At 35.0% G+C, this 24,480-nt stretch overlaps 4 protein-coding genes across 16 annotated transcripts in view; 2 read left to right on the forward strand and 2 right to left on the reverse strand.

Moving 5' to 3' along the window:
- LOC108363268 (serine/threonine-protein phosphatase 4 regulatory subunit 3-like) overlaps positions 1–3,709 on the reverse strand; it is a 30,290-nt gene extending 26,581 nt beyond the window's left edge. Inside the window, exon 1 of one of the 3 annotated variants that reach the window (XM_017616566.1) lies at positions 2,462–2,911. The gene's annotated coding sequence lies outside the window, so the exon portion shown is untranslated. Of the gene's footprint in view, positions 1–2,461; positions 2,912–3,621 lie in introns of those variants that run through there. The other 2 variants (XM_017616568.1, XM_017616567.1) reach the window with 2 other exon arrangements.
- On the forward strand, positions 3,690–4,812 carry PIG-H (Phosphatidylinositol glycan anchor biosynthesis class H). Of its 3 annotated transcripts, none has more exons than XM_017616569.1 (5): positions 3,690–3,850; positions 3,906–4,273; positions 4,333–4,460; positions 4,516–4,593; positions 4,718–4,812. In XM_017616569.1, the coding sequence occupies exons 2-5, from the start codon at positions 3,949–3,951 to the stop codon at positions 4,796–4,798; spliced, it is 612 nt and encodes a 203-aa protein (XP_017472058.1). In that variant the 5' UTR covers positions 3,690–3,850; positions 3,906–3,948; the 3' UTR covers positions 4,799–4,812. The 3 variants fall into 3 exon arrangements, with proteins under 3 accessions (XP_017472058.1, XP_017472059.1, XP_017472060.1); XM_017616570.1 differs by having other exon boundaries at positions 3,764–3,847; XM_017616571.1 differs by having other exon boundaries at positions 3,843–3,905; positions 3,965–4,273.
- Kmn2 (kinetochore Mis12-Ndc80 network component 2) lies at positions 4,639–5,425 on the reverse strand. The gene is made up of 4 exons (XM_017616572.1): positions 5,272–5,425; positions 5,090–5,214; positions 4,942–5,037; positions 4,639–4,873 (listed from the first exon to the last, which is right to left on the reverse strand). Exons 1-4 carry the CDS (start codon positions 5,273–5,275, stop codon positions 4,817–4,819), a joined length of 282 nt encoding a protein of 93 aa, XP_017472061.1. The 5' UTR covers positions 5,276–5,425; the 3' UTR covers positions 4,639–4,816.
- A 7,882-nt stretch (positions 5,426–13,307) lies between these two features.
- mask (multiple ankyrin repeats single KH domain) overlaps positions 13,308–24,480 on the forward strand; it is a 41,653-nt gene continuing 30,480 nt past the window's right edge. The window contains exons 1-3 of one of the 9 annotated variants that reach the window (XM_017616581.1): positions 13,310–13,418; positions 15,825–16,457; positions 16,518–17,302. In XM_017616581.1, coding sequence (XP_017472070.1) covers positions 15,992–16,457; positions 16,518–17,302 — 1,251 coding nt within the window. In that variant the 5' untranslated portion in view covers positions 13,310–13,418; positions 15,825–15,991. The other 8 variants (XM_017616574.1, XM_017616573.1, XM_017616580.1 and 5 more) reach the window with 8 other exon arrangements.

The following is a 24,480-nucleotide window of genomic DNA, read 5'->3' on the forward strand; positions in this document are numbered from 1 at the left end:
GGTTTCCCCGGTTTGAGCAGTGGGACCACTCTCCTCAACTTCCAGATGTCTTGGATGATGAGAGTGGCCATTGACAGGTTGAGGACCTCCGTTAGGTACGCTACCCCCGCATGACCCAAATTTTTCAGCATCAGCATGCATATTCCGTCGGGACCCATGGCTTTGGAGGCTTTCGCCTTCCCGATGGCCACCTGAACTTCACCGCAAGTGAAAGCAAGGGGGGCACAAGTTGTTGGCAGTTTGTGCAGCCTTCTGGTCACTCGACGCTTGGCTTTGTCCACCGGAGGATGCAGTATGAACTGCCGGCTAAAATAGCTCGCGCATCGCTCCGGGTCCGACGTGGCATGGTCGCCGAAGGAAATTTCGACTCTGTCGTCGTGCTTCGTCGTATTAGACAATGACCTCACGGTTGACCAAAGCTTGCTCACACCAGAGGTGAAATTACAAGTCTTCAGGTGCTCCTCCCACTTCTTCCGCTTATGTACGTTATAATTTCCTTTACTTTTTCTCATGCAGTATTGGACCTCCCTAATGTACATACATACTTATGCATACATCGGTCATTTACTGAAAATACGCATATCTTTTTTAACAGTTTTTAGTAGTTTGTGTGTACTATATAAGATTATATAAAAAGTATCAAGCAGATGACGTAGCAAACACGGTAGCATCAGTGGCAAACGCTTGTAGGCGGCCTAAAATGCCAGAATAAACACTAATTCAACAAGCAACACTCAACAAGATAACAACAACAACGGCAATTAAATGTGGCAAAACGTTAGGGCTGCATAAATCTAAAGTCTTGAAAAAAAAGGCGGAGGGACTTTTCAAACGATTATATCCAAGTGCTGCCAGTTGCAACATCCAATAACAGGCCAAACTAAAATAGATACACAAAATTGTAAAAACGCGCATTTCACGATGAACTCCAAAAGAAAACAGCAAAATAAGAAACTGCACGGCATGACATCTTCGGCCACGTCGTGATGGTCCGAATCGTTGGAATTCGTTGTACAGAGAGGAAGCTATAACACGACATTGCTCATGTTGGCTAACTGTGAGTCTGATTGGGTGGATGCGAGGCAAATAAAAGTGTGCAAAAGTGTAAAAACACAAGCTTTTTCATGGGTGCTTCTTGGTTTGAACTAAGCTTATGCGTAATGATCTACGTTACGAGACGTGGAGTGCGGCAAGCATTAGGAATCCGCGGACGAGCTGAAGAGTCGAGTGTCAACAAAACTTAACTCGTTTGCTACTTGCACTATGCAGTTTCCATGTTAGTGGAATTGGTCGTAAGCAAGTTATAGAAAGAGTATGGGGTAATACTGCGTATTTTTATGTAGGTAACTAGATACATACTTGACTTATGATTTGATAGTAAATATATATGACATAAACAAACATACACATCTATATAGTACATATAAATATGTATGTACATTAAATTAGCAAAAAATTTAGTAAAACCGCCATTTAATTTGTTCGAAAATGTTGAAACAATAGAAATAATAGAAAATGGTATCGACCAATTTGCGCAAATTGCAATTTTCTGACTTATATTAATAAAAAAAATTCGCATTTTTTAAACTATTGGTTCACTGACAATGCACATACTCCCCCACTTTTCTGTATCTTTAACGTAAACATTCAATAACAATGAATCCGAAAAAAGTGAACACCAATTAAAAAAAAAAAACAATACTCGAATACCGAGTGAGAGTAATTAACAAAATATTGGATACACACACGCTATATGCATCAACTCACCACTTGAGAAAACAAGCGGCAACGTAAATTCACCATGTCTACTACATCAACGCAAAAGAGACTTTGTGGTGAAAAAGGTGAAAAATTTTATTTTAATAAAAGAAATCACAAGAAACAATTGTACATACATACATGCTATGTGTATCTAAACACGAGCATAAACATTCGTACGCACATTCCTTATACGAAAAAAATGCTAAAGTGTTGAACTTAAGTGGATCAAAACAAAATGTAAAACATTTTTGATTGCTCTTAAACTATTGAATTTATTAATGAATAAGGTGCGTCGAACAAGTTGTGAAAAGGACGGAGAGTTTTCGGTTGTTAGAGGACAGCGTAGACGCGTCACTGCGGGTGCAGTTGCGACGCGCTTCCGTGTTGTACACACACGAAACCATACGAGGAAACACCTCAAAACAAAAATACATGGTTTGAGGCGGGCGCAATGTGGTGTGGCGTTTTGCGGCTCATAATGCCGAAGTAGCGGGCGGTACTGCTTCAGCATATCAAACACTTCGCACCTCATACCGTGACTTCATCTTAACATAATTACACTAACTACAACATCCAATTGCAGGAATATATACATACATATTTGTGTATATATACACTCCAAGGCATTGAATTTCACTGCAAAATTATATAAATATACCGCTTAACACATAAAATAAGGAACTTTAATTTATATTCGTACTCGCAGCAACCGCAATGATGAAATTGGACAAATCCAAAAAATTCCACGGCTACGTCTTTATGTTCTTTGCTATATATGAAGTAGCTATAGCTTCACGTTTTTCGCGCTGGCCACACTATTTCACTTTTTCATTCCTTTCTGATTCAATTCAGTTTATATATATATTTTTCTATTCGTAATTAATGCTCGCCTGACTCCAATTATATTCGCTTTCCTTCGTTCATCACTTTAGTTTGCGTCTACGCATATTTCTCATTGAATCACACGCGTTTTTAATTGGTAAAATCTTTTGCGAGTTTTTCTTTATTTTTCCAGCTCCACAATCTACAAAATCACACAAAATTTCGCAGCTTTTACACTCGAGCCGTCGTCGTCTTCATCGGTCGCTAAAATTTGACTTCCTTCGATTCCGATTGTTCCGATCTGACGAATGTGTGTGTTCAATCATTCGTCATTCGAAAATGGCGGCGTACCACCCAGAGTTGCATTAGTATATTGAGAAATCCGGAACACGACTAAGCGCGACTTTCGAAGGAAAAACCAAAAACATATATTAATTCGCTATTTCTGTAGCAAATGAAACTTCCCTTTGAAAATTAACATTGCGCAACATATGTTGTGAATGGCTATATTTGAATCAGAGAACGGTTGAAAGCCCGGCATCCGGCATCTGTCTTCAAAACAAAGAACATACGATAGAATATACGATACAAGAAATCATCACAAAATTCTGGACACAAGATGGCGCGCGGGTATGCAAGGCCTTTTCCAAAAATCGAATTACTTCACAACCAAAAGTAAACCTTAGCATTTATTAAAATGTCACCTGTGAAGTAAATTTGGCGTTGAATAGATGATTTTCCAGCAAATTATAGCTGGGTGTTTGGGTGCAATTTCAGAGAACTTAAATGTATGCACATTCTGTGTTTACGTTCTTCGAAATGCACAAGCGAATCGGTTTGGCACCAAAATGCACTGGCACAAATCGGTTAGCGACTTATTTCTTTTACCTTTCATCGAATCTTCGCTGTCAAATGTCAATATTTACGAATCTTGGTGTTATGAGGAAGCACAATAAACGAGTATACATGGCAAAAACGATGAACCACACATACAATAAAACGAGAAAAAGCCCATCTACCTTTGGTATAGGTACTTACAAATTTTGTTTAAAATCTCCATAAATTCCACAAAATAAATGTCCGCTATCCAAACTAGGCACCAATTTGTTCATATGTGCATAATTACGTTGAATATTTTGGTTATGCAACTACAAAGAATTTTATAAATTATGGGATACGTAAAACACCGACACTGCTCGACTTCCGATTTTGTAAATGAATGGAAAGGAATAAGATAAACGTCAACTAAATTTTGACAGCAGTAGTGGTAAGTGGGCGAATTAACTAGAAAATTGTTACTGATTCCCTGACACATTTTCCAGGTATAAATTATATTAAAGCCACCTGGTGATATTACAAAATACAATGTCATCGCATTCAGATACTAGCACGCAGATATACAAATATCACAGCATCCGCCAAATGTACGCCGGCGATAAGCTACCGGATCTTCAGCTTACGTTGCGCGAGTATAGCAAAGATTCTGTTGAAATAGAGGTCACAAATTTGCGTTATGGAATTCAGAGATGGCAAAAAATGAAACATATATGTACGATTATAACAATATACATAATGTATAGCATTTTGACATCAAAGAGCTGGCTATTTAAAGGACACATATTGTGTGACCTTAGTTTATTTTTCTGGTTTCTTTACCGCATCGTTAAATTATTCTCATTAATACAAAGTGGTAGTATTTAAAGGCAAAATTATTAAAATATTCAAATTATAATGCCTTGCATTTTTTAGAAAAAGTTCTCTTTTGCTCGGATCTTGCTCTTCAGTGCCATACAGTTCGATTCTTGTCACGTACTTCGAATTTGTTTATTCCCGCCAACAACGTTTATGATGTAGTAATAAATGAAGCTATTGAGGATGTAGGGATATGTACTTTAATTTCATAAACAGTAATAACATAAATCGAATTTTCAGCTGGACGTACATTACGTACTGATCATTCGTACAAAAGGAGATCTTTACCAAAAAAGGCCGATAATTGCAATTTTCAATGTAAGTGGTTTACGAGTATAATTGAAAACAAATTAAAATTTAGATATGTATATTTATATTTGCATTTTTAAAAGTCTCGCAAGTAATTGTAAGAATTTTTATTAACGTTGTACTTACATTTCAGACTTTGCGTCCAACCTTCGATTGTTTACATATGGTTAATAAATGCCTTAATAAAGCACGTCGTAAAGCGAGCACGCTTTAGAGCATTGACTACAACTACTTATAACAGCTTCATTCCTATCGAGGTCATTTCCAGTTCTTCCAAGACTTCGTCTACCTGTAAAGGTTTTGAAATAACCAATTGGGTGAAATTACATACATACATTTTTTACGATTACTAAATACCTTTGATGAGAACTTGTCATTGGTGGGAAGTGGTGGTATTAGTTTAGGATCAGGAATTCGCAACTGAGTGTCCGCGATTTTAATATCTACATTTACCTGAAAGCCAATTTGATTAAATTCAAATGTATATAGCGAAAAAAATGCCTACAAGATTTTCCAGTTCTGCTTTGCATGTTTGCTTCATTAGTGTCCGGTAAAGGCTCATGTTATTACGATAGGCAATAGCTTCGTCTTGCAAAGTTCGCAAATGAAATAGTTGCTGTAGTCGGTCGTCTAAGGTAAGTAGAAAAGCGGTTTAACAATTCTCACAAAAAAAATGCAGTTTTTTACCCATTTCAAAGCTGATGAAAATTATTCCTTTCGATTTTTTTTCAATCTTTAAATACAACAGATTTCTTTGACGTTTCTCTTTTCATTTTTTTCGTGAGTTGACAGTTCACAATTTAATTCCTCGCACATTTATAACTAGTTTACACACAAAATTTGCTAAAACTGCTCTTCTTCATTCTTTTCTGAACCGTTTCAACCAAGGCGAATTTATACAAAGTGGAGTTGATGGCGAATTCATAGCCCTGTTCGCGTACGCACTATCCAGTAAATCCAGTACTAATTTTACTGGTTTTAACTGGATTTCGTTTTCGTACGCAAGAAACTAGCAAAAGAGGGCAAATTGAGAGAGCAAAAATGACAGCTGAACTTGCAAGTTTTACTGGATAAATTTTTGGTTATAATGCACGTAACGTAATGTTTTACATTGCGTTCAAGTGCATTATAATCGCTTGAATTTATTGCCCATACAATAGATATTTAAGTTACAGTTCACTCCGTTCCGTTACTTACATTATAATCCAGGCATTCGAGTTTGGCCGCGGTACTTATTAATCAGCCTATTCTGCATTTCGATTACGTTCCCGCATTCCGCTCCGCTGGAATCGAACTTAGTACAGTGTTGCCGCGAATCATTTTTAGTGGTAGCCAAATTCCTTTAAAAAAGAGCTAAAAAAGTCGTTGTGGCTAAACATTATAGCTAAAGTGTTTTACTTACATATACATATATAAGTATACACGCAAACATCTTCAAGAAGTAATGGTATAGAAAAACAATGAACTCTGGAAAAAAGCAAATATTTTATCCAACCAAAAACTTTTTTGTGTAAAAGGGGAAACATACCACACCGGCTTGCTGGCTCCAGCTTATAACTTACCAGCATGCTGGTTCAATATTTATTTCTTTAAAAATGAGCTTGAGGAAAGATCGAAATGATTAGAGCCGAAATTTCATAATTTGTCTACCATTTTCTTAAACATTGTTTTTTTTTCTTAATTCAAAACTGCAATATCGTGAACTTAATCTTCCACAACCACGGCTTTGACTTATATAGTGCAAGATTTTCCGCCAAAATACGTTTTACTTAGAAAATTGAGCTAGTTTCACCACTCACGACACCAGCAGTTGGTACAATCACACCACAAGAACATACACAGTCAATTGGCTTGATGGGTCATTTAACCAATTAAGGGCCGTAAGCTAACAGCCTTAACACTTTTACAGTATATATGTATAAAAAGGTTATGCAGCGTTTTTGCTGCATTTAAAATGCAACATTTAGCACTTTCGAACATATGTTTTCGAAGAGCGTTCATGCTACCGCATTTAGCAAATGTACATTTACGCGAGTTCGAAATCGTATGCTTTTGACAAACAGCCCTGTTCCAGTCGCTTATTCAGATCCGTATCTATTACGATAAATTCTCACGGAAAAGATAATGTGCAAAAACCCCTACTGAAAAGGAAAAAATTAATTCTAAACCGAAAATTCAATACAAAAACTTGAATTGTTTTAACCATAACCGAACATTTGTTTGTGTATATATTCATTTGTCGGCGCTGTCAATTATAATTTCCACACTTAATTAGGAAACAAAACAAACAGAGTTGATCACAAACTAATCCAGATTTCTATCAGCATCATATCGATGTTGAATTTGCGTAACTTTTCTTTATCCAAATAATTTAAAATAGTAAATGAGATCTCGATCGGCGATCACTGAAACGCAGCTAGCGACTGTATACTCGAAAAAGCAATGTTGCCAGTTTTTCTCATTAAACCATGTTCGAATCGTGGAAATTTTGGAAGATCACAGGGTTGCTTTTAGCATTTAGATTCTTAATGCAAAAATGGAGCTGCATTTAGTTGCATTTAGGTGACGAATTTTGTATGGATAAATGTACATTTAGAGTAGCATTTAGAGCTAAATGCGCTAAATGTGCTTTTACGCATAAGCAAAAACAGCCCATAAGGAACATACAATACACATATGTATGTATATCAGTCTTTCTTAGTTTAAAAATTCATCTCTTACATAAATGAAAATGAGATCAAATTAAGCATATACAACTTTTTCATGTCAAGTATAAGTAAATTCTCCAAAGGATTAAAAAATTGCTACGGTCAATTTTTAATTTATGTGGCCATAAAACGTATGTGGTAGCTAAATCTAGCCACCAAAGGGCTACAACGGCAACACTGCTTAGGTATTATTTATTATTTTATTTTATTTTATTTTATTTTATTTTATTCATTTTAGTGCAGTTTTGACACAATTTTCTTGCTAAAAAAGCTTTTGTAAATAAAAGCTTGTTTTTAAAAAATATTTTTTTTACATTTTATTTTCTAATTTTTAGTTCATTTATAAAAGCGTAGTATAGTATTTTGCAATAGATATTAAAATAATTCAACTTGCAATGAAAGAGAACAGAAGACTATGCAAGCAAAATGTTGTTTGCTTACGTTTTGTATAAACATACATATGTACATACATACATATAGCAGCAGTTAATTTCATTTAAAGAAATGGCGTGTCGTCCACTTCCGNTTCCGCTGTAGCGTACCTACGCTTTTACCTAAATGGTGCATATATTTAGGCGCAATATTTAACTTCTTCTGGCGGGGCGACATTTGGAGTCTTCTAATCCTATTTCCTTGATATGATGCCTACAACGAGGTGATTTCGTTTCATCAATTTAAGCATTTGATTTACGAAAAATTACACACATCAACAATCTTTGCGATTGTCAAAATTTTCTATGCGTTTGTCAAAAATTTCACTAGCCTCATGAGCTACTGAAATTTTATTCACCTCATAGTTGTCAAAAACCTTGTTACCGATTCACACACGCTCGAAGTTAGAAATGTGGGTTTGTGTGATTCTGGTTCTGTAATATGCTACACTTAAAAAAAAAACAATAAACATTAAATAAACAAAAGAAAAAAACCAAAACTGGTCAAAATGTCACTGAATCTAATCAGCTGACCACAAGGGTATATAGTAAAGCATCCAATCCCGGAAAATTTAATTAAAATATCCTAACAAATAGTTTTGTAGTCTTGCTTCAATGCGAATACTAGAAATAAAAATAAATTTGTGTTTTTAAGCAAAGAAATATATTTATTTTATATCAGTTTTAAAAGCTAATTACCAGCTGAACTAACTAAAAACTATGGAATTGAAATTCATTCATATTGCAGTCGCAGTCATTTTTACAAAAAGTAAAAATAAGAGATTATCTTTACGCTTACGATGTTTTTGCAAAACCGCCCATCGACCAGTTGCAAAACCGCCTAAATCGCCGTTGTGGCAAAAATGAGACTTTGTAGCGCTGAACTCCAGGCATCGAGATTTATGCATACAAATCATTAAATCGTTATTAAAAAAACAGACTTGTAACATAATAGCTAGAGAAAATACCGCCTATCAAGGCAATGCCTTCAAAGAATAAACCGTTTATTCGCTCTCCAGTCAAATTTGAGTGCCGTAAGATAGGCGGTTTTGAAAAACCATCGACGATATAGTATTTATACATACATATCGTCGTTCGTGCCAAAAATTGGATTTGCTCACACAAGCTCTTAGCTCAATCCTTATCCATTCGTCCTTAAATATACTAGCCAGAAATGCGATTGCTTTATAAAAAAAGAGGACCATTTTGAAATATTAGTGTTTTTACTCTCTAGAAAATAATTTATGCTACCTCACATACACAGTATATACAGTAATAAACCTTTTCGCAGTTTGTCACCATTTGGTCCCCGAGGAGTGCTTTTGGGTTGTGTGCAGCGCTTTCGTTTTTCTCGCATGGCAACACTTACTGTGGGGAATTTCGAGTCATGATTAGAAAAAGTTCGTTTCGAGGATAAAATATACATAATTATGTGTTGTTTACGATCAAAATGTAGGTGAAGTATATTATTCATCTTTAATGTATGCTGATATTCATGGGCGTAGCCAGGTAGGGGCAGGGGGGTGCTCGAGCGCCCCCTCCTAACTTTCAAATACCCGGAAATGCCAGCCCCCCCTAAATTTCATTCGATTCGGGGGCTCGACCCTATTAAGCTGGCATTTCAGGGTACTATTTGCGTTTTCAGCATTTAACCATTCATTATCATGTACGGTGTAATATTAATTATTATACACTGAACTATGAACTATGAACTATCTGTACTAGTATCTAAATAATAGACAATAATTTGCAATGTTTTTACACTTTTGCAATTAGTTTCGGGCACTATTACACATTCATGACTTGCGCCACTCTGCTATAGTACGGTTGTTGCTCCCTTTCATACCACGGTAATTTTGTATACAACTCTGAATCAACAAAATGCATGCTCCTTCTCATTTTCAACCCTGATCAGATTTTACCCCCGAGGAGTACTCAAAAAGGCTGTGTTAGTTCGTTTGGATTGTGACTAGGGATGCAAATTTTGGGGAGTAACATCGATACATCGATGTTTCAATGCATCGGAAAAATTAATATCGATGCTAAAATACATCGCCAGAAAAACATCGATATATCGATGGTTTCCGATGTTTCAAAAGTTGTTAGGTTGTAGTCACATTAAAACGAAAATTTAATACTTTTCAATTCAAACTAACTGTAATTCAATTAGAAATATACTTACATATGGATGTATTTCCATGTATTTATTTACCACTCCTTAACCCTTCCTATAAATAGAATAGAAATGCATGCCGTTGCACAGTGTTTCGACTATATGGAGGGAATTATGAAATTTGGTAAAGATGGAATGATTGCCACGCCTTCTACTCTTGTGGGCGGAAACATTAAATTTCATCCTATTTCGATTTCATCCTAGTTTGTGCTCACCTTTTTATTATAAAATATGGGGAAGATTGGATNGGTTTGTTATACAAAGATCTTTTATATTTTATTTTAGCATAGACGAGAAAATATGCGACATATACACGTGGAGTTTTCGAATATGGGTATATGTACATATGTATGTATGTATGGACATACACTTGTGGTCAACTAATTGAGTTAGTGTTATTTTGATTCTTTATGTAACAACCACCATATGCTAAATCCCTATTTCAAGCATTGACAAACTTTACAAAAATTCAACAAATTTCTAGCTGCTTTATATGGAATAAAATTCACAATTCTAGCTGCTTTATATGGAATAAAATTCACAACAGCGTTAACAAATTATTAAAAATCAACGCGATTGCTTAGCCACTTGAAACTTTATTCTATTCAAATCTAATGACCTATAAAACTGCATACCTAAAACTTTTCCAAAATTTTTGAATGAGTTGAAGTTTGAAATTTCGTCAAAAGTTTGTTGAATTTTAATAATTTTTGTACAAAGTTTAATATAAAGTTCATGATAAAAACATTACAAGGTAAAATCATTGAGAGGCAGTCTGACGTTTGCCAACAATATAATTTAAAAATTCGAGCTCAGGGCTCGAATCGTAATATCCGTTCACGGATCGAAAACCATACGAAAGAAAATTACGTGATACGTCAGGCAGTATAAGCTGAATGGGACAAAGAGTACGTTAACGTATGTCATAATCCGAAAAATGTGTTTTTACGTGACGAGTAGTACGATATCGTATGTGACGATTCGAGCCCAGGCTCACACACACATTCTCATTTACACAGACGAACGAGAGCACAAAGCGTGTTGCCCGAGCACGAGCAACTCGGTGCCCCTGCGTTTATACACGGAAACTTTTGTCGACGCGATTTTTCACATTCCCTTTTGGTGTTGCTCGTTTCATTTACACACGGCGATTTTTGTTGCCGCAACTCGACGTTTGTAGGAGAGAGCGTGACGAGGAAAGGAGAGGGGCACCAAGTTGCTCGTGCTCGGGCAACACGCTTTGTGCTCTCGTTCGCCTGTGTAAATTGAACCGCTGTTCTGACTGCACGGTGCAGCGATCAAAGGTGGCGCCGTTAGTGATACCGCTACACTTTGGTTTTGCCGATTTTGACAATTGTGGTAACTTGTAAATAAACCTTTGTTTACAAATCAGCGAAAGAGAAATTTTAATTATAAGTGAAAAATCTGTTTAAATTGTGTTAATTTGCAACTTGTGAGTGATTTTTGAGTTGAAGACTGCGTAAAAACTAATACAATGGAGTGCTGTGTGTTAAATTGCGACAGCCATGAAGATGCAAGAAGCGTAGATGCAAGTGTACCGCTGGGACCAATCGCTGCATTTTGTATACATAGGGCACAGCAAAGTCGTTCCCGAATTGTCTCTCTATTATTATATTAACAGCATTTCCTCAGAATGATTTTGCTTCTGCTCCAAGCAGCCTCCATTAGCAAGTTAACTAATCAATCCCGCTGAGATGCTGCCGCAGTTTAATTGCAAAGCAATGGAGTGAACTAAAACGATTGCTGAAGCAGCCTCAGTTGCAAATCAACGGAGTGCACTAAAACGTTACCTATTCTCTAAAAGATTAGGTGAAAAATGCAATATTTTCGCATTTAGCAAATTTAAAACACGTTTTTCGCTGTAAATTGAACTGTTTTGGCAGTTTCTACTCGTTCTTCTTTTCGCTTATTCTTTGTTTACTTGTGGTACACAAATGTCAACGGCCAGGACGGCTCAATTTTGTATTCTATCATTCTTGCAATTCCAACATGCCACAATTCGAACATGGTTTAATGAGAGCAAGTGGCAGCACTGCTTTTTCGCGTATACGTTGCTAGCTGCGTTTCAGTGATCGATGGAGATTTCATTTATTATTTTACATTACTTTGATAAAAAGTCCCGCTAATCCAATTTTTATTGATATCACCGACAAGTTGTTTTATTACCCAAAAACATTTTCGGTTATGGTTAAAACAGTTCAAGTTTTTGTATTAAATTTCCTGTTTAATTTTTTTTTTTTAATTTTTGAGTATGTTTTTTAGCATGCTTTCTTCTCTATGCGAATTGATCTCTGTAAGTACGGAACTGAATAAGCGACTGGCACACGGCAGTTTGTCAAAAGTAAACAACTTTGAAATCGCGTAAATGTGTATTCGGTAAATGCGATAGCATGAACGCTCTTCGAAAATATAAGTTCGAAAGTGTTAAATTTTTTTAATTTGACAACTCATTTTGTATTTTACCCGCGCTGCTTCGTACTCATTTCAACTCACATTCTGACTAGGAATGTTCGATATTTAAGAAAGTATCGATATCATGAATCCATTTAATTCATTGCATCTAAAATCGATATGGCGATATATCGGGCTGAACAATATCGATATCGGAAAAATCGATGTTGAAAATCCTAGTCCCAATTGAATAGAATATTATACCTGCCTGTCAACTCACCGATTGTGTTATTTCCATCTGGTATATTTACTGAGGATTAAGGCGGCATGCCGGTCGACTCAAGCGGTTTGTCAAACTTGAGATCTAAATAAATTATGCAAGCAGTTGATTAAACCTACTTTAGTATTTTCCCATACAATTTTTGGTAGATTAAAAATAAATTTCAACTTAAATATCGATATTGCGGGTAAAGTATCGATGTCTTCGATAAATCGACCTTGGAATATCGATTCAAAAAATCGCTTATCGTGCCATGAAATATCGATATTCAGAATAATCGGTACGATATCGAACATTCCTAGTTCTGACCTGTATCGCACATTCTATCATTCTCTCGCTGTTCGCAGTATTCTTCCACTTGTCGTTTCTTGCTGTCGAATATTCTACGTCTTTCGTCGAACATTCTGCCATTTTCTTGTTGTTCGCTTTGCGTTGCCGCTGTGTTCGCCACAGTACTATAAAGCATGTATCACACGCTTTGTACATATTTGTACATTTTCACAGTTACAGAGAGGTGTTATTTGGAAAGTTGTTATTGAGCTAAACTCATTCTCGGCAAAAGTTTTTAGACAACACCACTCTGTGGCTGCCAAATGTGCCAATGTAAAAATCGTGTGATCCCTGCTTAACAGCTATTATAGATTTACGTTCTTCGGTTGCCCACTGTACGTAGAAATAAAAAGGGTGGCAGTATTTTCACTCGCTAGTTCTTCTTTTTTGTTAAACGAGCGAGTGGCTCCTCGTGCCTGTCGTTCGTTCGTGACGGAACGATACCGAAAACGATATTGCTGCAGCAGAAAATTGCAAAAAATTGCTAGAAAATCGCAACGGTAAATTATAAAACTATTGAAAAACTATAATTGAAGTGCAACAGTGTTATTTGATCATAATTTTTGTGCGGTAAACAAAATATTGAGTTGAAAAAATGCGTTTGAAAAGTTTGCCTTTCACGGGAAAATTTTTTCATTGCTTACACACTTGGCTTATGTGAAATACGTGTGCGTGTGTTTGTGTGTGGAGCCATGAGTGAGTCGATGTGAGTACGGCTCCGCTGACTGTTCGTTTTCCACTTTGTGACCATTTTCATTCGCCTTGTGCTTTGTGTTTTGCTTCCGAGAAGTCTCGAAAAGTGTGATTTGTTCGTGCGGTAGGTGCCTATGGCTCGTCCGTTCGGCTGGTTGATCATTATTCGGTAGTGTGTAAAATGTAAATGGAAGTATTAAAGATCTAAAATGCTTTCAAGTTTGTTAGATAATAATTTATCGAAATATGAAAATTGACGTGCATTGTGCGCACGTAAAGGGTTAAACATTTCAAGTTACTTGTGGTTTGCTTCTATCCAATGAAGGAAATTAAGGTTTACATACTTGTAATAAATCACGCTATGAATGTATATCTTCTAATTATAAATGCAAATGTTGGTTGTGTCTCTAATTATTAATAAATTTTGGTACGCAATTTTAATTCGATATGTACCTTTTGACTAACTTACTCAAATGTAAGAACTCGGGGGGGGGGGGGAAATAAATTTCTTGAAAGCATAGTCATAACTTGGGGACGACGAAATTAACAATTCAAAAACAAGTGTAGCTTTAATCAAAAGCGTAAATATGTACATTGTAGATTACAAAGGATCACATCTTTTTTATACGCCCCTCTAATATGGTAGGGGCGACGCAAGCCATTTTTTCTTCGAGGAATTTCTTTTAACGAAAACGAATATTCGCCATTTAGAGGATAGTGGAAAACGGAAAATTTGAAAAATGTAAAACGCAAGAATAGTCGATCAAGAGGAATGCGAGAAATTGCCGAATTGGGCAAGAATAGGAGAGTTGCCACTTGTTCACGGTTGAGAACAAATGACTGGTCAAAATGATAGATACGCACTATAAATTATTTACACAAGGTTGATTGTAAAAAATAATTCCAGAATGTTGACCAAGATGTGATCAAATTATATATGGTCGTAGGCCACGTATGATCTTCTATGTATGTAGGTTTGTTTTACTTGTATTTTTTTTCCACGCAGTGTTGTATTTTCCCATAGTGTGCGTACCTGTGTTTCTTGTGGATTGACTTTTCAGCTGGTAGCACTTGAAACGCGTTTAGAGAATAGGAGGTAGGTACTAGTGCTGGAAAAACACCGATGTTTGCGCACATCGATGTTTTTGGGGGAGCAACATCGATGTAATTAAATTGCGAATTTTTTTAATGTTGGCCGAATTCATTAACGCAGTTATGCAAACCATCAGTCTCTTTAATTTCATAACCATACAATATAAATGAGTTCAATTCGGACTTTGTTTTGAAAGAGAGTAATAAATTTTTATTCTAATATTTTTCTGCTAATTTTGTATAAAAATATGGTTCATTCAACACAAAAAAAAAAAATAAAAATATAATTCCTAAGCTTTGTGCAAAACTCGCAAAAATTCAACAAATTTTCATCAAAATTTTAAACTTTTTAATCAAATTTGAGTATGCGGTTTTGCAGCCCATTGAATTCTAGTAAAAAATGCAAGTTCGAAGCTAGTCAAAAATCGCGTTGATTTTTGAGATTTTTTTTGTCGAACGTGTTTTGCATTTTTTCCATATAAAAAAAAAAAAACAAATTGTATGGAAGACTGCGTGAAAAAAAATTGCCAAAAATCAGCGGTAATTCCTAGCTACTTAAATTTTGCACTTTATTATAATAAAATTGATTGGGCTACAAATCTGCATACTCAAACGATTCTAAAAAAATCTGATTCAAAGTTGAAACTTCATGAAAATTTGCTAAGTTTTCGCGAGTTTTGCGCAAAATATTAGAAAGAAGATTGTTGCATACATTGTGAAAAATTTGCTGTGCCGATACTTTGTTACATAAACACAGTCCTACAAAGAAGCCTGCGACTTAAAGATTTCAAGTTGTGCCAATTTTTCACTTACCTATGTGATGGTTATAGAGAAAAACATCGAACATCGAAAAAACATCGATGTTTGAAATAATTCAAAAACATCGATGTATCGATATTTCATCGATGTGTCTTCCAGCACTAGGAGGTACAAACAAACCGAGTGGAATAAGCCGACCTAAAGTTGCTCTGCTCTGCCTTTTCATTTACTGCTCCACACATAGTTGAATCAAACGCAAAAGTACGTATTTCACGTATTTCATTGTTTAAAATATAAGTATATGTTTGTATATATATATAGCTTGCCTTTAAGTAATTGCTTATTCCTTTTGTGTGATATAGAAAAATCTTCAACAAATTTTACTAGGTGGAACAATCTGGTCTGAAACGAATTAAGATATTGAGTAATAGTGATTAAAATCTTAATAAGACAAAGTGAAACTTCAATAAATATTCACATTCATACGCATAGTGCAGTGAAGTAAAAAACTAAATTAATACGGATTACAATGAATAATGATGAAAAAAGTAACGACTTAAGTGTTTGTTCTGCTGTTACAATCACAACTACATCGGCGCCAACGTCAGTATCCAATATTATTAAAACAAAACCCTCAACAGCAGTTACAGTGGCATCAACAATTAAAGCACAAAAGTCTACTGCAACCAAACTGAAGCAGTCGGCGAATCTGCAATCAATAAAGAAAGCAGCCAACAATAACAACGCTAGCATCAAAAGCAATAACAGTAGTTTAAAGTTGGCAGCAGTAGCAGCGGCTGCTAGCACATCTGGGGCATCTACAAACATCTCCATCAACAACAAATACACTGTAAAAAAGTTGCCGAGGAATGCAACGAAGCAAGGTGGTGGTACCAATAAAGATTTGACGACCAACACCATCAGCACTGACAGTGGCAGAGAAAGCAAAACTATTGAAGCCAGCTTCAAAAAAACGGCTAACAACAATAATAACAGTAAAATTACTATAAAGAAATTAATTGAAAACAACCATACTAATATTTCTGGTTCCACAGTTCCCGCAGCAGCCGCTGCATCTAATGGCAATAGCAGCAACAACACCAATAACACCAACAGTAAAATGTCCAAAATCGCCGCGTCCAAAGTTGCCGCCTCCAGTACCAACAATAACGTAAGTGCGGTAACAGCGGTAGATTGCGCTAGTGGTACAACGACAACTCCAGCATCAACCGTTACGAGTACGGGAGTTGGTACAGATGGCGATCAAGGATCCAACAATAACGCCGTCACATCTACTCCTATTCCTGCAATAGTTTCGAACGCACCTGCCAATACAACGTCTTTAAACCCAGCCAGTGGCGGTGGCAACGGCAAAACATTGGGATCAACAAACAAGAAATCTTCAACCAATGCTTCTACCGTCGCCGTGGCCGCAACTGCTTCTGCAAAAGCAAAAATTTACCAAATAAAAACAAATCCGCTGTCACTATTAGTGAGCTCCTCACAGAATGCCACAGTTCCCGCAAAAACAAATGGCGGTGGCGGCAGCAGCGGTAATAACAGCAATAATAATACCGGGGCAACGTCACGCGTTGGAGCAGTTGCTGCAATTAAGCAAAAGCTGAAAGCTTCCTCTGCGGATGCTGCAGCTGCTGTTGGTATACCCACCGCTATAGCCGCCAATTCTCGATCCGCCTCATCGTCAACATCGTCCAATCTATCGTTGGCCTCGTCTGGCACTAGACAGAAACGACCCAGCGAAAACTCGGATACAGACACGGAGATATCCCGTCAACCACCAGATCTTTCCGAATCCGATGAGGAATCGGTTTCAGAATCCGTAAGTTCAAACTGCAATCCTATTACTTATAAAGAAAGAATCGTCATAAGCAGGGCAAAATGTCTTTCATATAGGGCTGTGCGATTATTCGATTACTCGAGCAAGTTGGTTAATCAATTATTCGGTTAATCAATTACTCGAGTAATCAAGATTTCGATTACTCAAAACGATGATTAATCGAGTTACTTGAAATATGATTACTCAAAAAAAAATATTTTGCTCGTTAATAGAGTTTGCTTTGGAAAATGCTTATTTTCGTTTTTACATTCTGTATATGAAAAAAATTTTTTGTTTTAATTTTTGAAAACAGAAACGTTGTTTTCAAAGTATCGAGGAAAATTAACTACTTTATACTTATGTAAAGAATTGAAATGTTGATTACTCATTTTACTCGAGATGTTGATTAATCATAAAGCATTTTACTCAAATATTTTTGTTTTTGGTTAATCAAAAATCTTGATTACTCGAGTAACTGAACTTTTGAGTAATCATAATTTCCAATTAATCGAATAATTGAGTTATTTACTTTATGATTAATTAAAATTTTGAGTAATCAATTAATCGCACAGCCCTACTTTCATATAATCGCATACCAAAATTTCATAAATGAAAAAAAAAAGATTTAAAAGCATTTTTAAAATAGCGCTGTAGCAATATCCTGCGAAAATTTGATATTTTGTTTGCTTCTGTAAATTTCAAATGGCCAGATAGAGCGTTTTGCCTTGATGGTGACGAAATGTTTTTTATTAAGAATACGTACATTTATCACCACTTCTAAATCTGCTTTAATTGAACTGAACAATTTACCGTATTTATTAAAAAAACTATGTATTTAAGCGATTCCCCTTATCATACATAAGACTTGTTGCATGCAGAAATTCATAGACTTTTCTTATAAAGTTCGAAGGAGTTCACTAGGGGATTACTTTAAGATGCCAAAAGGAAAAAAATTTACACCACATATGGACATATGTACATACATACTATTGCTCGCTTGCTGGAAGAACTTCACAACTCAAAGAAGGGCTATACATTTTTTTATTCGCGCAGGTTAAAGGGAAACAACTAGTGTAGTGTGCACACCTCTTTTATTTTAATGGTGTAGCATCGCCAAACAAATGTAACAGATTTGAATAATATGCGGTAGATTTTCCAATTCATATTTTTATTGTGTACACTTATGTACATTAGACTGCATCGCTCCCCATACAAAGAAAAATCGGTACTATTTTTCCATTGGAATTATAAATTCTATTATATTTTAAGAAGTCCACGAAAATATTTCGAAAAAATATTAAGATTTAAGTGAGCTGGACCAATTTCAAAATACCTCCAAAAATGGAGTTTTTTTTAATAAAAATAGTTTCTTAAATTTTTTTTTGAAAAAATCACCTGAAATGACAAAACGGTTTAAGCTTAAAAAACTTGCATATAAATATTAAAAAAAAATAAAAACAAAAAATTGAACGTAACCGTATAGATGAGATTTTTGATGCTGTTTTTTAACTTTTTTCAAAGATTTGTATAAGAAAAACTTGAATAACTGAGCCTAAACTCTTCTGATTTAAACTTAAGAGGTGTCGGTGGAAAGGTATTTTCTCACCATTTTTATTTCTTTGCTAATAAACTTATTCAAACGATGAAAGAGAAAGGTAGGACGAACGAACGTCATTCAAAGTTGAATTAAGAAGTGTTGGTATTTGAAAAAAAAAATTTAGACACGAATGATACTTTTTTGGACAGAAATAAAAACAGTGTGAAAATACCATTCTACCGAGATCCCATAAGTCTAAATCAGAATAGTTTTGACCCAGTTATTCAAGTTTTTCGTAAATCAATCTATGAAAAAAGTAAAAAAAAACAGCATCAAAAATCTCATTCTTACGATTCCGTTGAAAAGATTTTAAAATATTTTTATGCAGATTTTTTAAGCTTAATCTGTTTTTTCAGTTTTTTCAAAAAATTCTTTACGAAACTATTTTTATTCATAAAACACTCCATTTTTTTAGGTATTTTCAAATCGGTCCAGCTCACTTAAATCTTAATATTTTTCCCAAATATTTTGGTAAACGTCTTAAAATTTAATAAATTTTGTAATCCCGGCGGAAAACCCGCAACTTTTTTTGGTGATGCAGTCTAATGTACATATATCGAATACTCAATGTATGTTTATATATGTATATATATATGAAAATTTTCGTTCGGGTAACATACGCATACTTTGATTTATGGATTAATTTTTAAGAACCCTGCAAACCATTTTTTCAAAGTATTGTAGAGGAGTTTCAAAGAATTCGCAAAGATCATATCCGATGTTTTGTCGAATTTTCTAAAATAAAATAAACCGTGCACACTTCAATTCTTTTACGATATTTCGGAAGAAAATCGGGAAAGCAATGGAAATAATGCTGCTATGTGATGAATTTCTAGCAGATTTTTTTCAGAATTTTCTTTATTTTTCATATAAATGATTTCTTTACGAGTTCGTGTCAATCACTTATACCATATTCCTTGAAGATTCGTAAAAAAAAAATCGTCACAGGAATGAGATACTCCTAAAGATTTCGTTAAGATTTCGGGAACTTTGGTTTGCAGGGAAACCACAATTTATTCTTTGAGCCTTCAAACATAAGTAAAAAACTAGAAACTGAGTTTTCAACCTTGGTAATGTAGAAAAAAACTAGATACCTAAAAGCATGTTCACGTTATAGTAATTTACGGCTCATTTCTAATTTATAAGTAAATCAGTAAAAATTTTGTTCAAAATTTCACCGTCATATCGGCGGTTATTTTGAATTTTGGAAATTCTGACTTTGTATTCGTAATCAGTGGGCCCTTCAGATTTATGTTCAGCGACTACAAAAAGGAATAATAATATCTAATAGCGGTCGCTCCTCGGGGCAATGGCAAACCTCCGAGTGTTGTCTGCAATGAAAAACAGCTTCTGATAAAAATACAATCGCCATTCGGAGTCGGCGTTATTCGGTTTTTTGACGTCGACTAGACTTGGCACAACGGGGATCAGGTCGAATTATTTAATTTTTTTTGCGATAGATATATAGTATGTATGTACTATGTATAGGTCCATTCAATAACTTTTCCAGTAAGTACTTGCAGCGAGAGCGTAAAAGAAAAATAGAGATAGGAAGAGAAAATTTTCAGAAAAAGTTATTGAACGCAAAACTAGTAAACACTTGCAACTTAAGCCATTTTGACACTCTGACGGTGAAGTTTTGCCGCGCAAATTTCTTTTTAATTGGGAATAGTTCCCATCGCCATAAAAATAAAAATATATACAATAGATTTAAATTTTTCATCCATGTTTTCATATTACTAATTATGTTTCATCAAATCATCCTCTTAAACAGTTTGTTTACTTTGGAATTTGAAGCATAACCTTACTTTTTGACTCCTGCAAATTTCTACTAGTAAAATGTTTAGTTGCAAGAATTTGCACCTCTCTCGGGTTGTTGTGCTCGCGAATTCGCTCTCTCTTGCAAATATTTTGGGTTATTGAATGCATTTCCAGTAACAACTTGCAAGTACTAGTAACAATTCGTAACAATTTTTTGATATTGAATGGACCTTATGTACATATGTATGTATATGAATCGATTTTTGCTTCGCATACTTTCAACGTCTTCATCATCGTGTTAGTCATCTTTGGATAAGTTTGTGTGCCGAATATTGGGCGCATAATGCAGACAAAAGTAAATATGTATGCACATGTGTGTCCGTAAATATATTTGCACATAGGGCAAATATGTGAATTGATGCATATAAAGACTTGATGAATGAAGCCCATATTTTTTACAAGTCCAATTATGTAAAACGGGTTGTTGTTATTGCAGCGAGTTGCTGTTGACATAATATTATTTAAGGTTTATTATTTTTCCATAAAAGTCTAGCTCATAATATAACAAACACCACATAAATCCAGATTTCAAACTTTGTGCAAAAATTAGGAAAAATCTGCAAATTTTCAGCTAGATTTCAACTTTTTATTCAGATTTTTTAGATTTTTTTTTGAATATGCAGTTTAATAGCCCATAAAATTCTAGGGTAATAATGTGCAAGTCTTAAGTTGCTAAATAATTCAACTGGTCAAAGTAAAAAGTTTCTATTATTTCTTCCACCACTGTAAATACATACCTATGCGGTCTTAACCAGAACAACTGTGAGTTTGGCTAAATATTTGATGGCCTTGCAGATATAACTTGTCCAGTTTTAAATGTGAATTTTCATACATTTATTAGTCGTATGATTCCTGGTTTGACCATTATGAAATGTATAAACCATTACTTGAAACGACCAAAATATCAATATTTGGACAAACTTTCTGCGGAAAAATTTTAATGAATAATTACCATAGAAAGTACAAATTAATTGGTTGCCAGGGGATTATTTAATTTGGCGGTACTGTCAGTTCCATAAAATATTCACCAATTATTTTTTTGTCTTAACTGCTATAAAAGATTTCACTAAAATTAAACCTTTGCTGGATGCATCAATAGAACCACAAAATGTGTAATATTTCATGCTGTACATGGGAAAAAAGGCATCGATAGTGACAGAAAAAACATCCATAGTGGGGGAAATTGGAAAACATCTTTACTATCGATAGTGCCATCGATGGTTTTCCAGCTTTACAAAGGATAATGAGAAGAGAGGTGGCAAACTTTTAAATGAATCTAAATTAAGCGGGGTTTTGTTGCTGTTGTCTTTGGCCAGAAATATGTCTTTATCACTCCCGTAATGCATACCGAGAATAATAGAATACCCACATCGTGAATACAGGCTTGTCTGTCTTATAGCCCGAACACAATGAAAACGACGAGCTACAAACCACAGCTGTCAAATTATTTTAACACGTACTCTTATGTAGATAATTATTTTGGCGACGACCGGGCTACGCGACGGCTGTGGTTGTGGCCAGATTAGATCCATTTCTATTTTTCTGGCGACAGATAAGGTTCTTCCTCTTCTTTTATGTCAAACTCATACAAATTCATGATGTCGCTGCCGCGTTCAAAGAAATCATGTCGCCATCGACAAAGCGCTTAGATAATAAAGATGACAAATTGGAAGCTGTGGTCGGTAGCTCGTCGTTTTCAATGTGTTCAGAACTTTAAGAACGATGGTTTGTGGGAAGCGCTCTCTAGCTTTACCATAGTCATCGACCTCAATGTAATGTTGTTTTTAGTTCTGTTGTTTTTATTGGTGTTATCGTTACCTTGCCATTATCTTCATAAATATTTATGGTATGTATGCATGTGCATATGTACATATGTATGTATGTTGCTGTCGATTACCATTTCGATGCGAAATTCCCACAATGTATTTTTTTGTTGTTTTTTTGCTGTCGTCATCATCTTTGCTGTCGCCAGATCGGAATTCAGAAACCCACCGTCGTAGTTCCGTCGTCGACGACATTTCTGTTGTCATTTTATTTCAGAGCATACATACACATACATATGTGTGGATTTGCAGTATTAACTATCACCTCTAGACTGTGGAGCAGAAATTCATAAATTGAGAATGCATAATACAAAAATACGAATATACATATTTAGACATTCTCATAATGTCGTAGTTACACAGCAGCACTATCGCCTTGTCTGCTTTGCTATTATTCTTGCAAGCCAAAAAAACACGTTGCTCAAATTCAGTTTCCTCTCTTTCCCTTTGTTTTTACTGAACAAATTCCGATTGCACGAACAAAAGAAGTGATTACTCGGTTATGGTGTTGATTTTTACTGTTTTCGTTTTTTTTTTTTGCTTATATGTCCATATATGCCTTTCGACTTCGAGTTGGATGGTCGGTCATTATACTGAACTTTTATTGTTTGTTTGGAAAAATGTTTGGTGGACTTACAATATTTGTGGATGACGAAGGAACGTGGCTCATGCTAAACACACCAACCGAGAAGAAAAATTTTATTGGGCTAGGGGCGGCCGTTTTTAATGAAAAAATTGTGTGGAAAACAACCATAATTTACACAAAGGTAGAAGTTATAGGCGCTATTTCGGAAATCACCTTATCTCCTCATAAGACTTCTTCAACCGGAGTCACTGGAATATGATTTTTTTTATGAAAATGTAGTTAATTCTACAACAAACACTATACAATTAAAAGTTTTAAACTTTTTTTGCAAAAAGTATCAAGTATCAACAGGTTTTCAAGCTAGCTTTTATTCATAATTTTTAGAAAATTATAGTGACTAACTTGTGACTTGGTGCTAGGCCTTTTTTCCATATAAAAAATTTAAGTATGCTTTGTAGGGAAAAATGCACTTCTTCAACGAAAAAAATCTCAAAAATCAGCGCGAATTTTGAGGCACTTCCAACTTGCACCAGGGTTGAGAAAAATTTTTTAGAAAGACAAATGACCAGTAAATAAATTTGAGTTTTCGTTATTCGTAAATAATTAAGTTTATTCCATTATACCCAAAAAAAATGACGTTCATTGACGTTTATGCTTTTCATAAATGTTTCATTTAATTTCATTTATTAAACAAATGCTATAGTCATTTTATAGTACAACAACAATTATAAGGCACAAGAATAAAATAAAACAAAAAAGTGACTAAACCTAAAACTAACATTAGCACTAGCATTGCCACTTCAACAAATTATTACTTTGGAAATATTAATGTATTTTGAGTAATTCGTGTCCTTTAAGAAATTTAGTAGGCTGTTGCTTTATTTCTCGCTTTTGAATGCTTTAATCGTGCGTTCAAAATAGAATATTAAAGTTGTCCAAGCCCTTATTGGAAAACGTAGCCAAATTTTTTTTTTTATTTTTTGTTTTTAAATCTTTGGCCACTCAAGTAATTTATTAATTAATTGGTACGGAACTAGTGCACTTAAATTTTTTTATTGTCTTCTTAACTATAGCAACAGCCTTTTTAAGAGCCTGCTGTGCTTTGAGATTTTCAAATTTAAAAAATGTGATATTTCTAAAGTAATTTCACCCTTTTGGACTCCAGAATTGCTTGACCATTTGATGAAACTTAAATTTTTTAGCCGTCAACTGTGCACTAAATTTCAGTAAATACATATGTACATACATACTATGTCAGTTCAAAAATCGAACACTAGCTGCAGAAAGCTCAGTAGATGCACTTCATATGCGCTAGTTCGAAAGGTGTCAACGACGCTGAAGTGAAATTTCTTTG

Source organism: Rhagoletis zephyria, unplaced genomic scaffold (genome assembly GCF_001687245.7).
Source record: "Rhagoletis zephyria isolate East Lansing unplaced genomic scaffold, Rhagoletis_zephyria_1.1 Rzeph_scaffold_01230, whole genome shotgun sequence".
NCBI lineage: Eukaryota > Metazoa > Arthropoda > Insecta > Diptera > Tephritidae > Rhagoletis > Rhagoletis zephyria.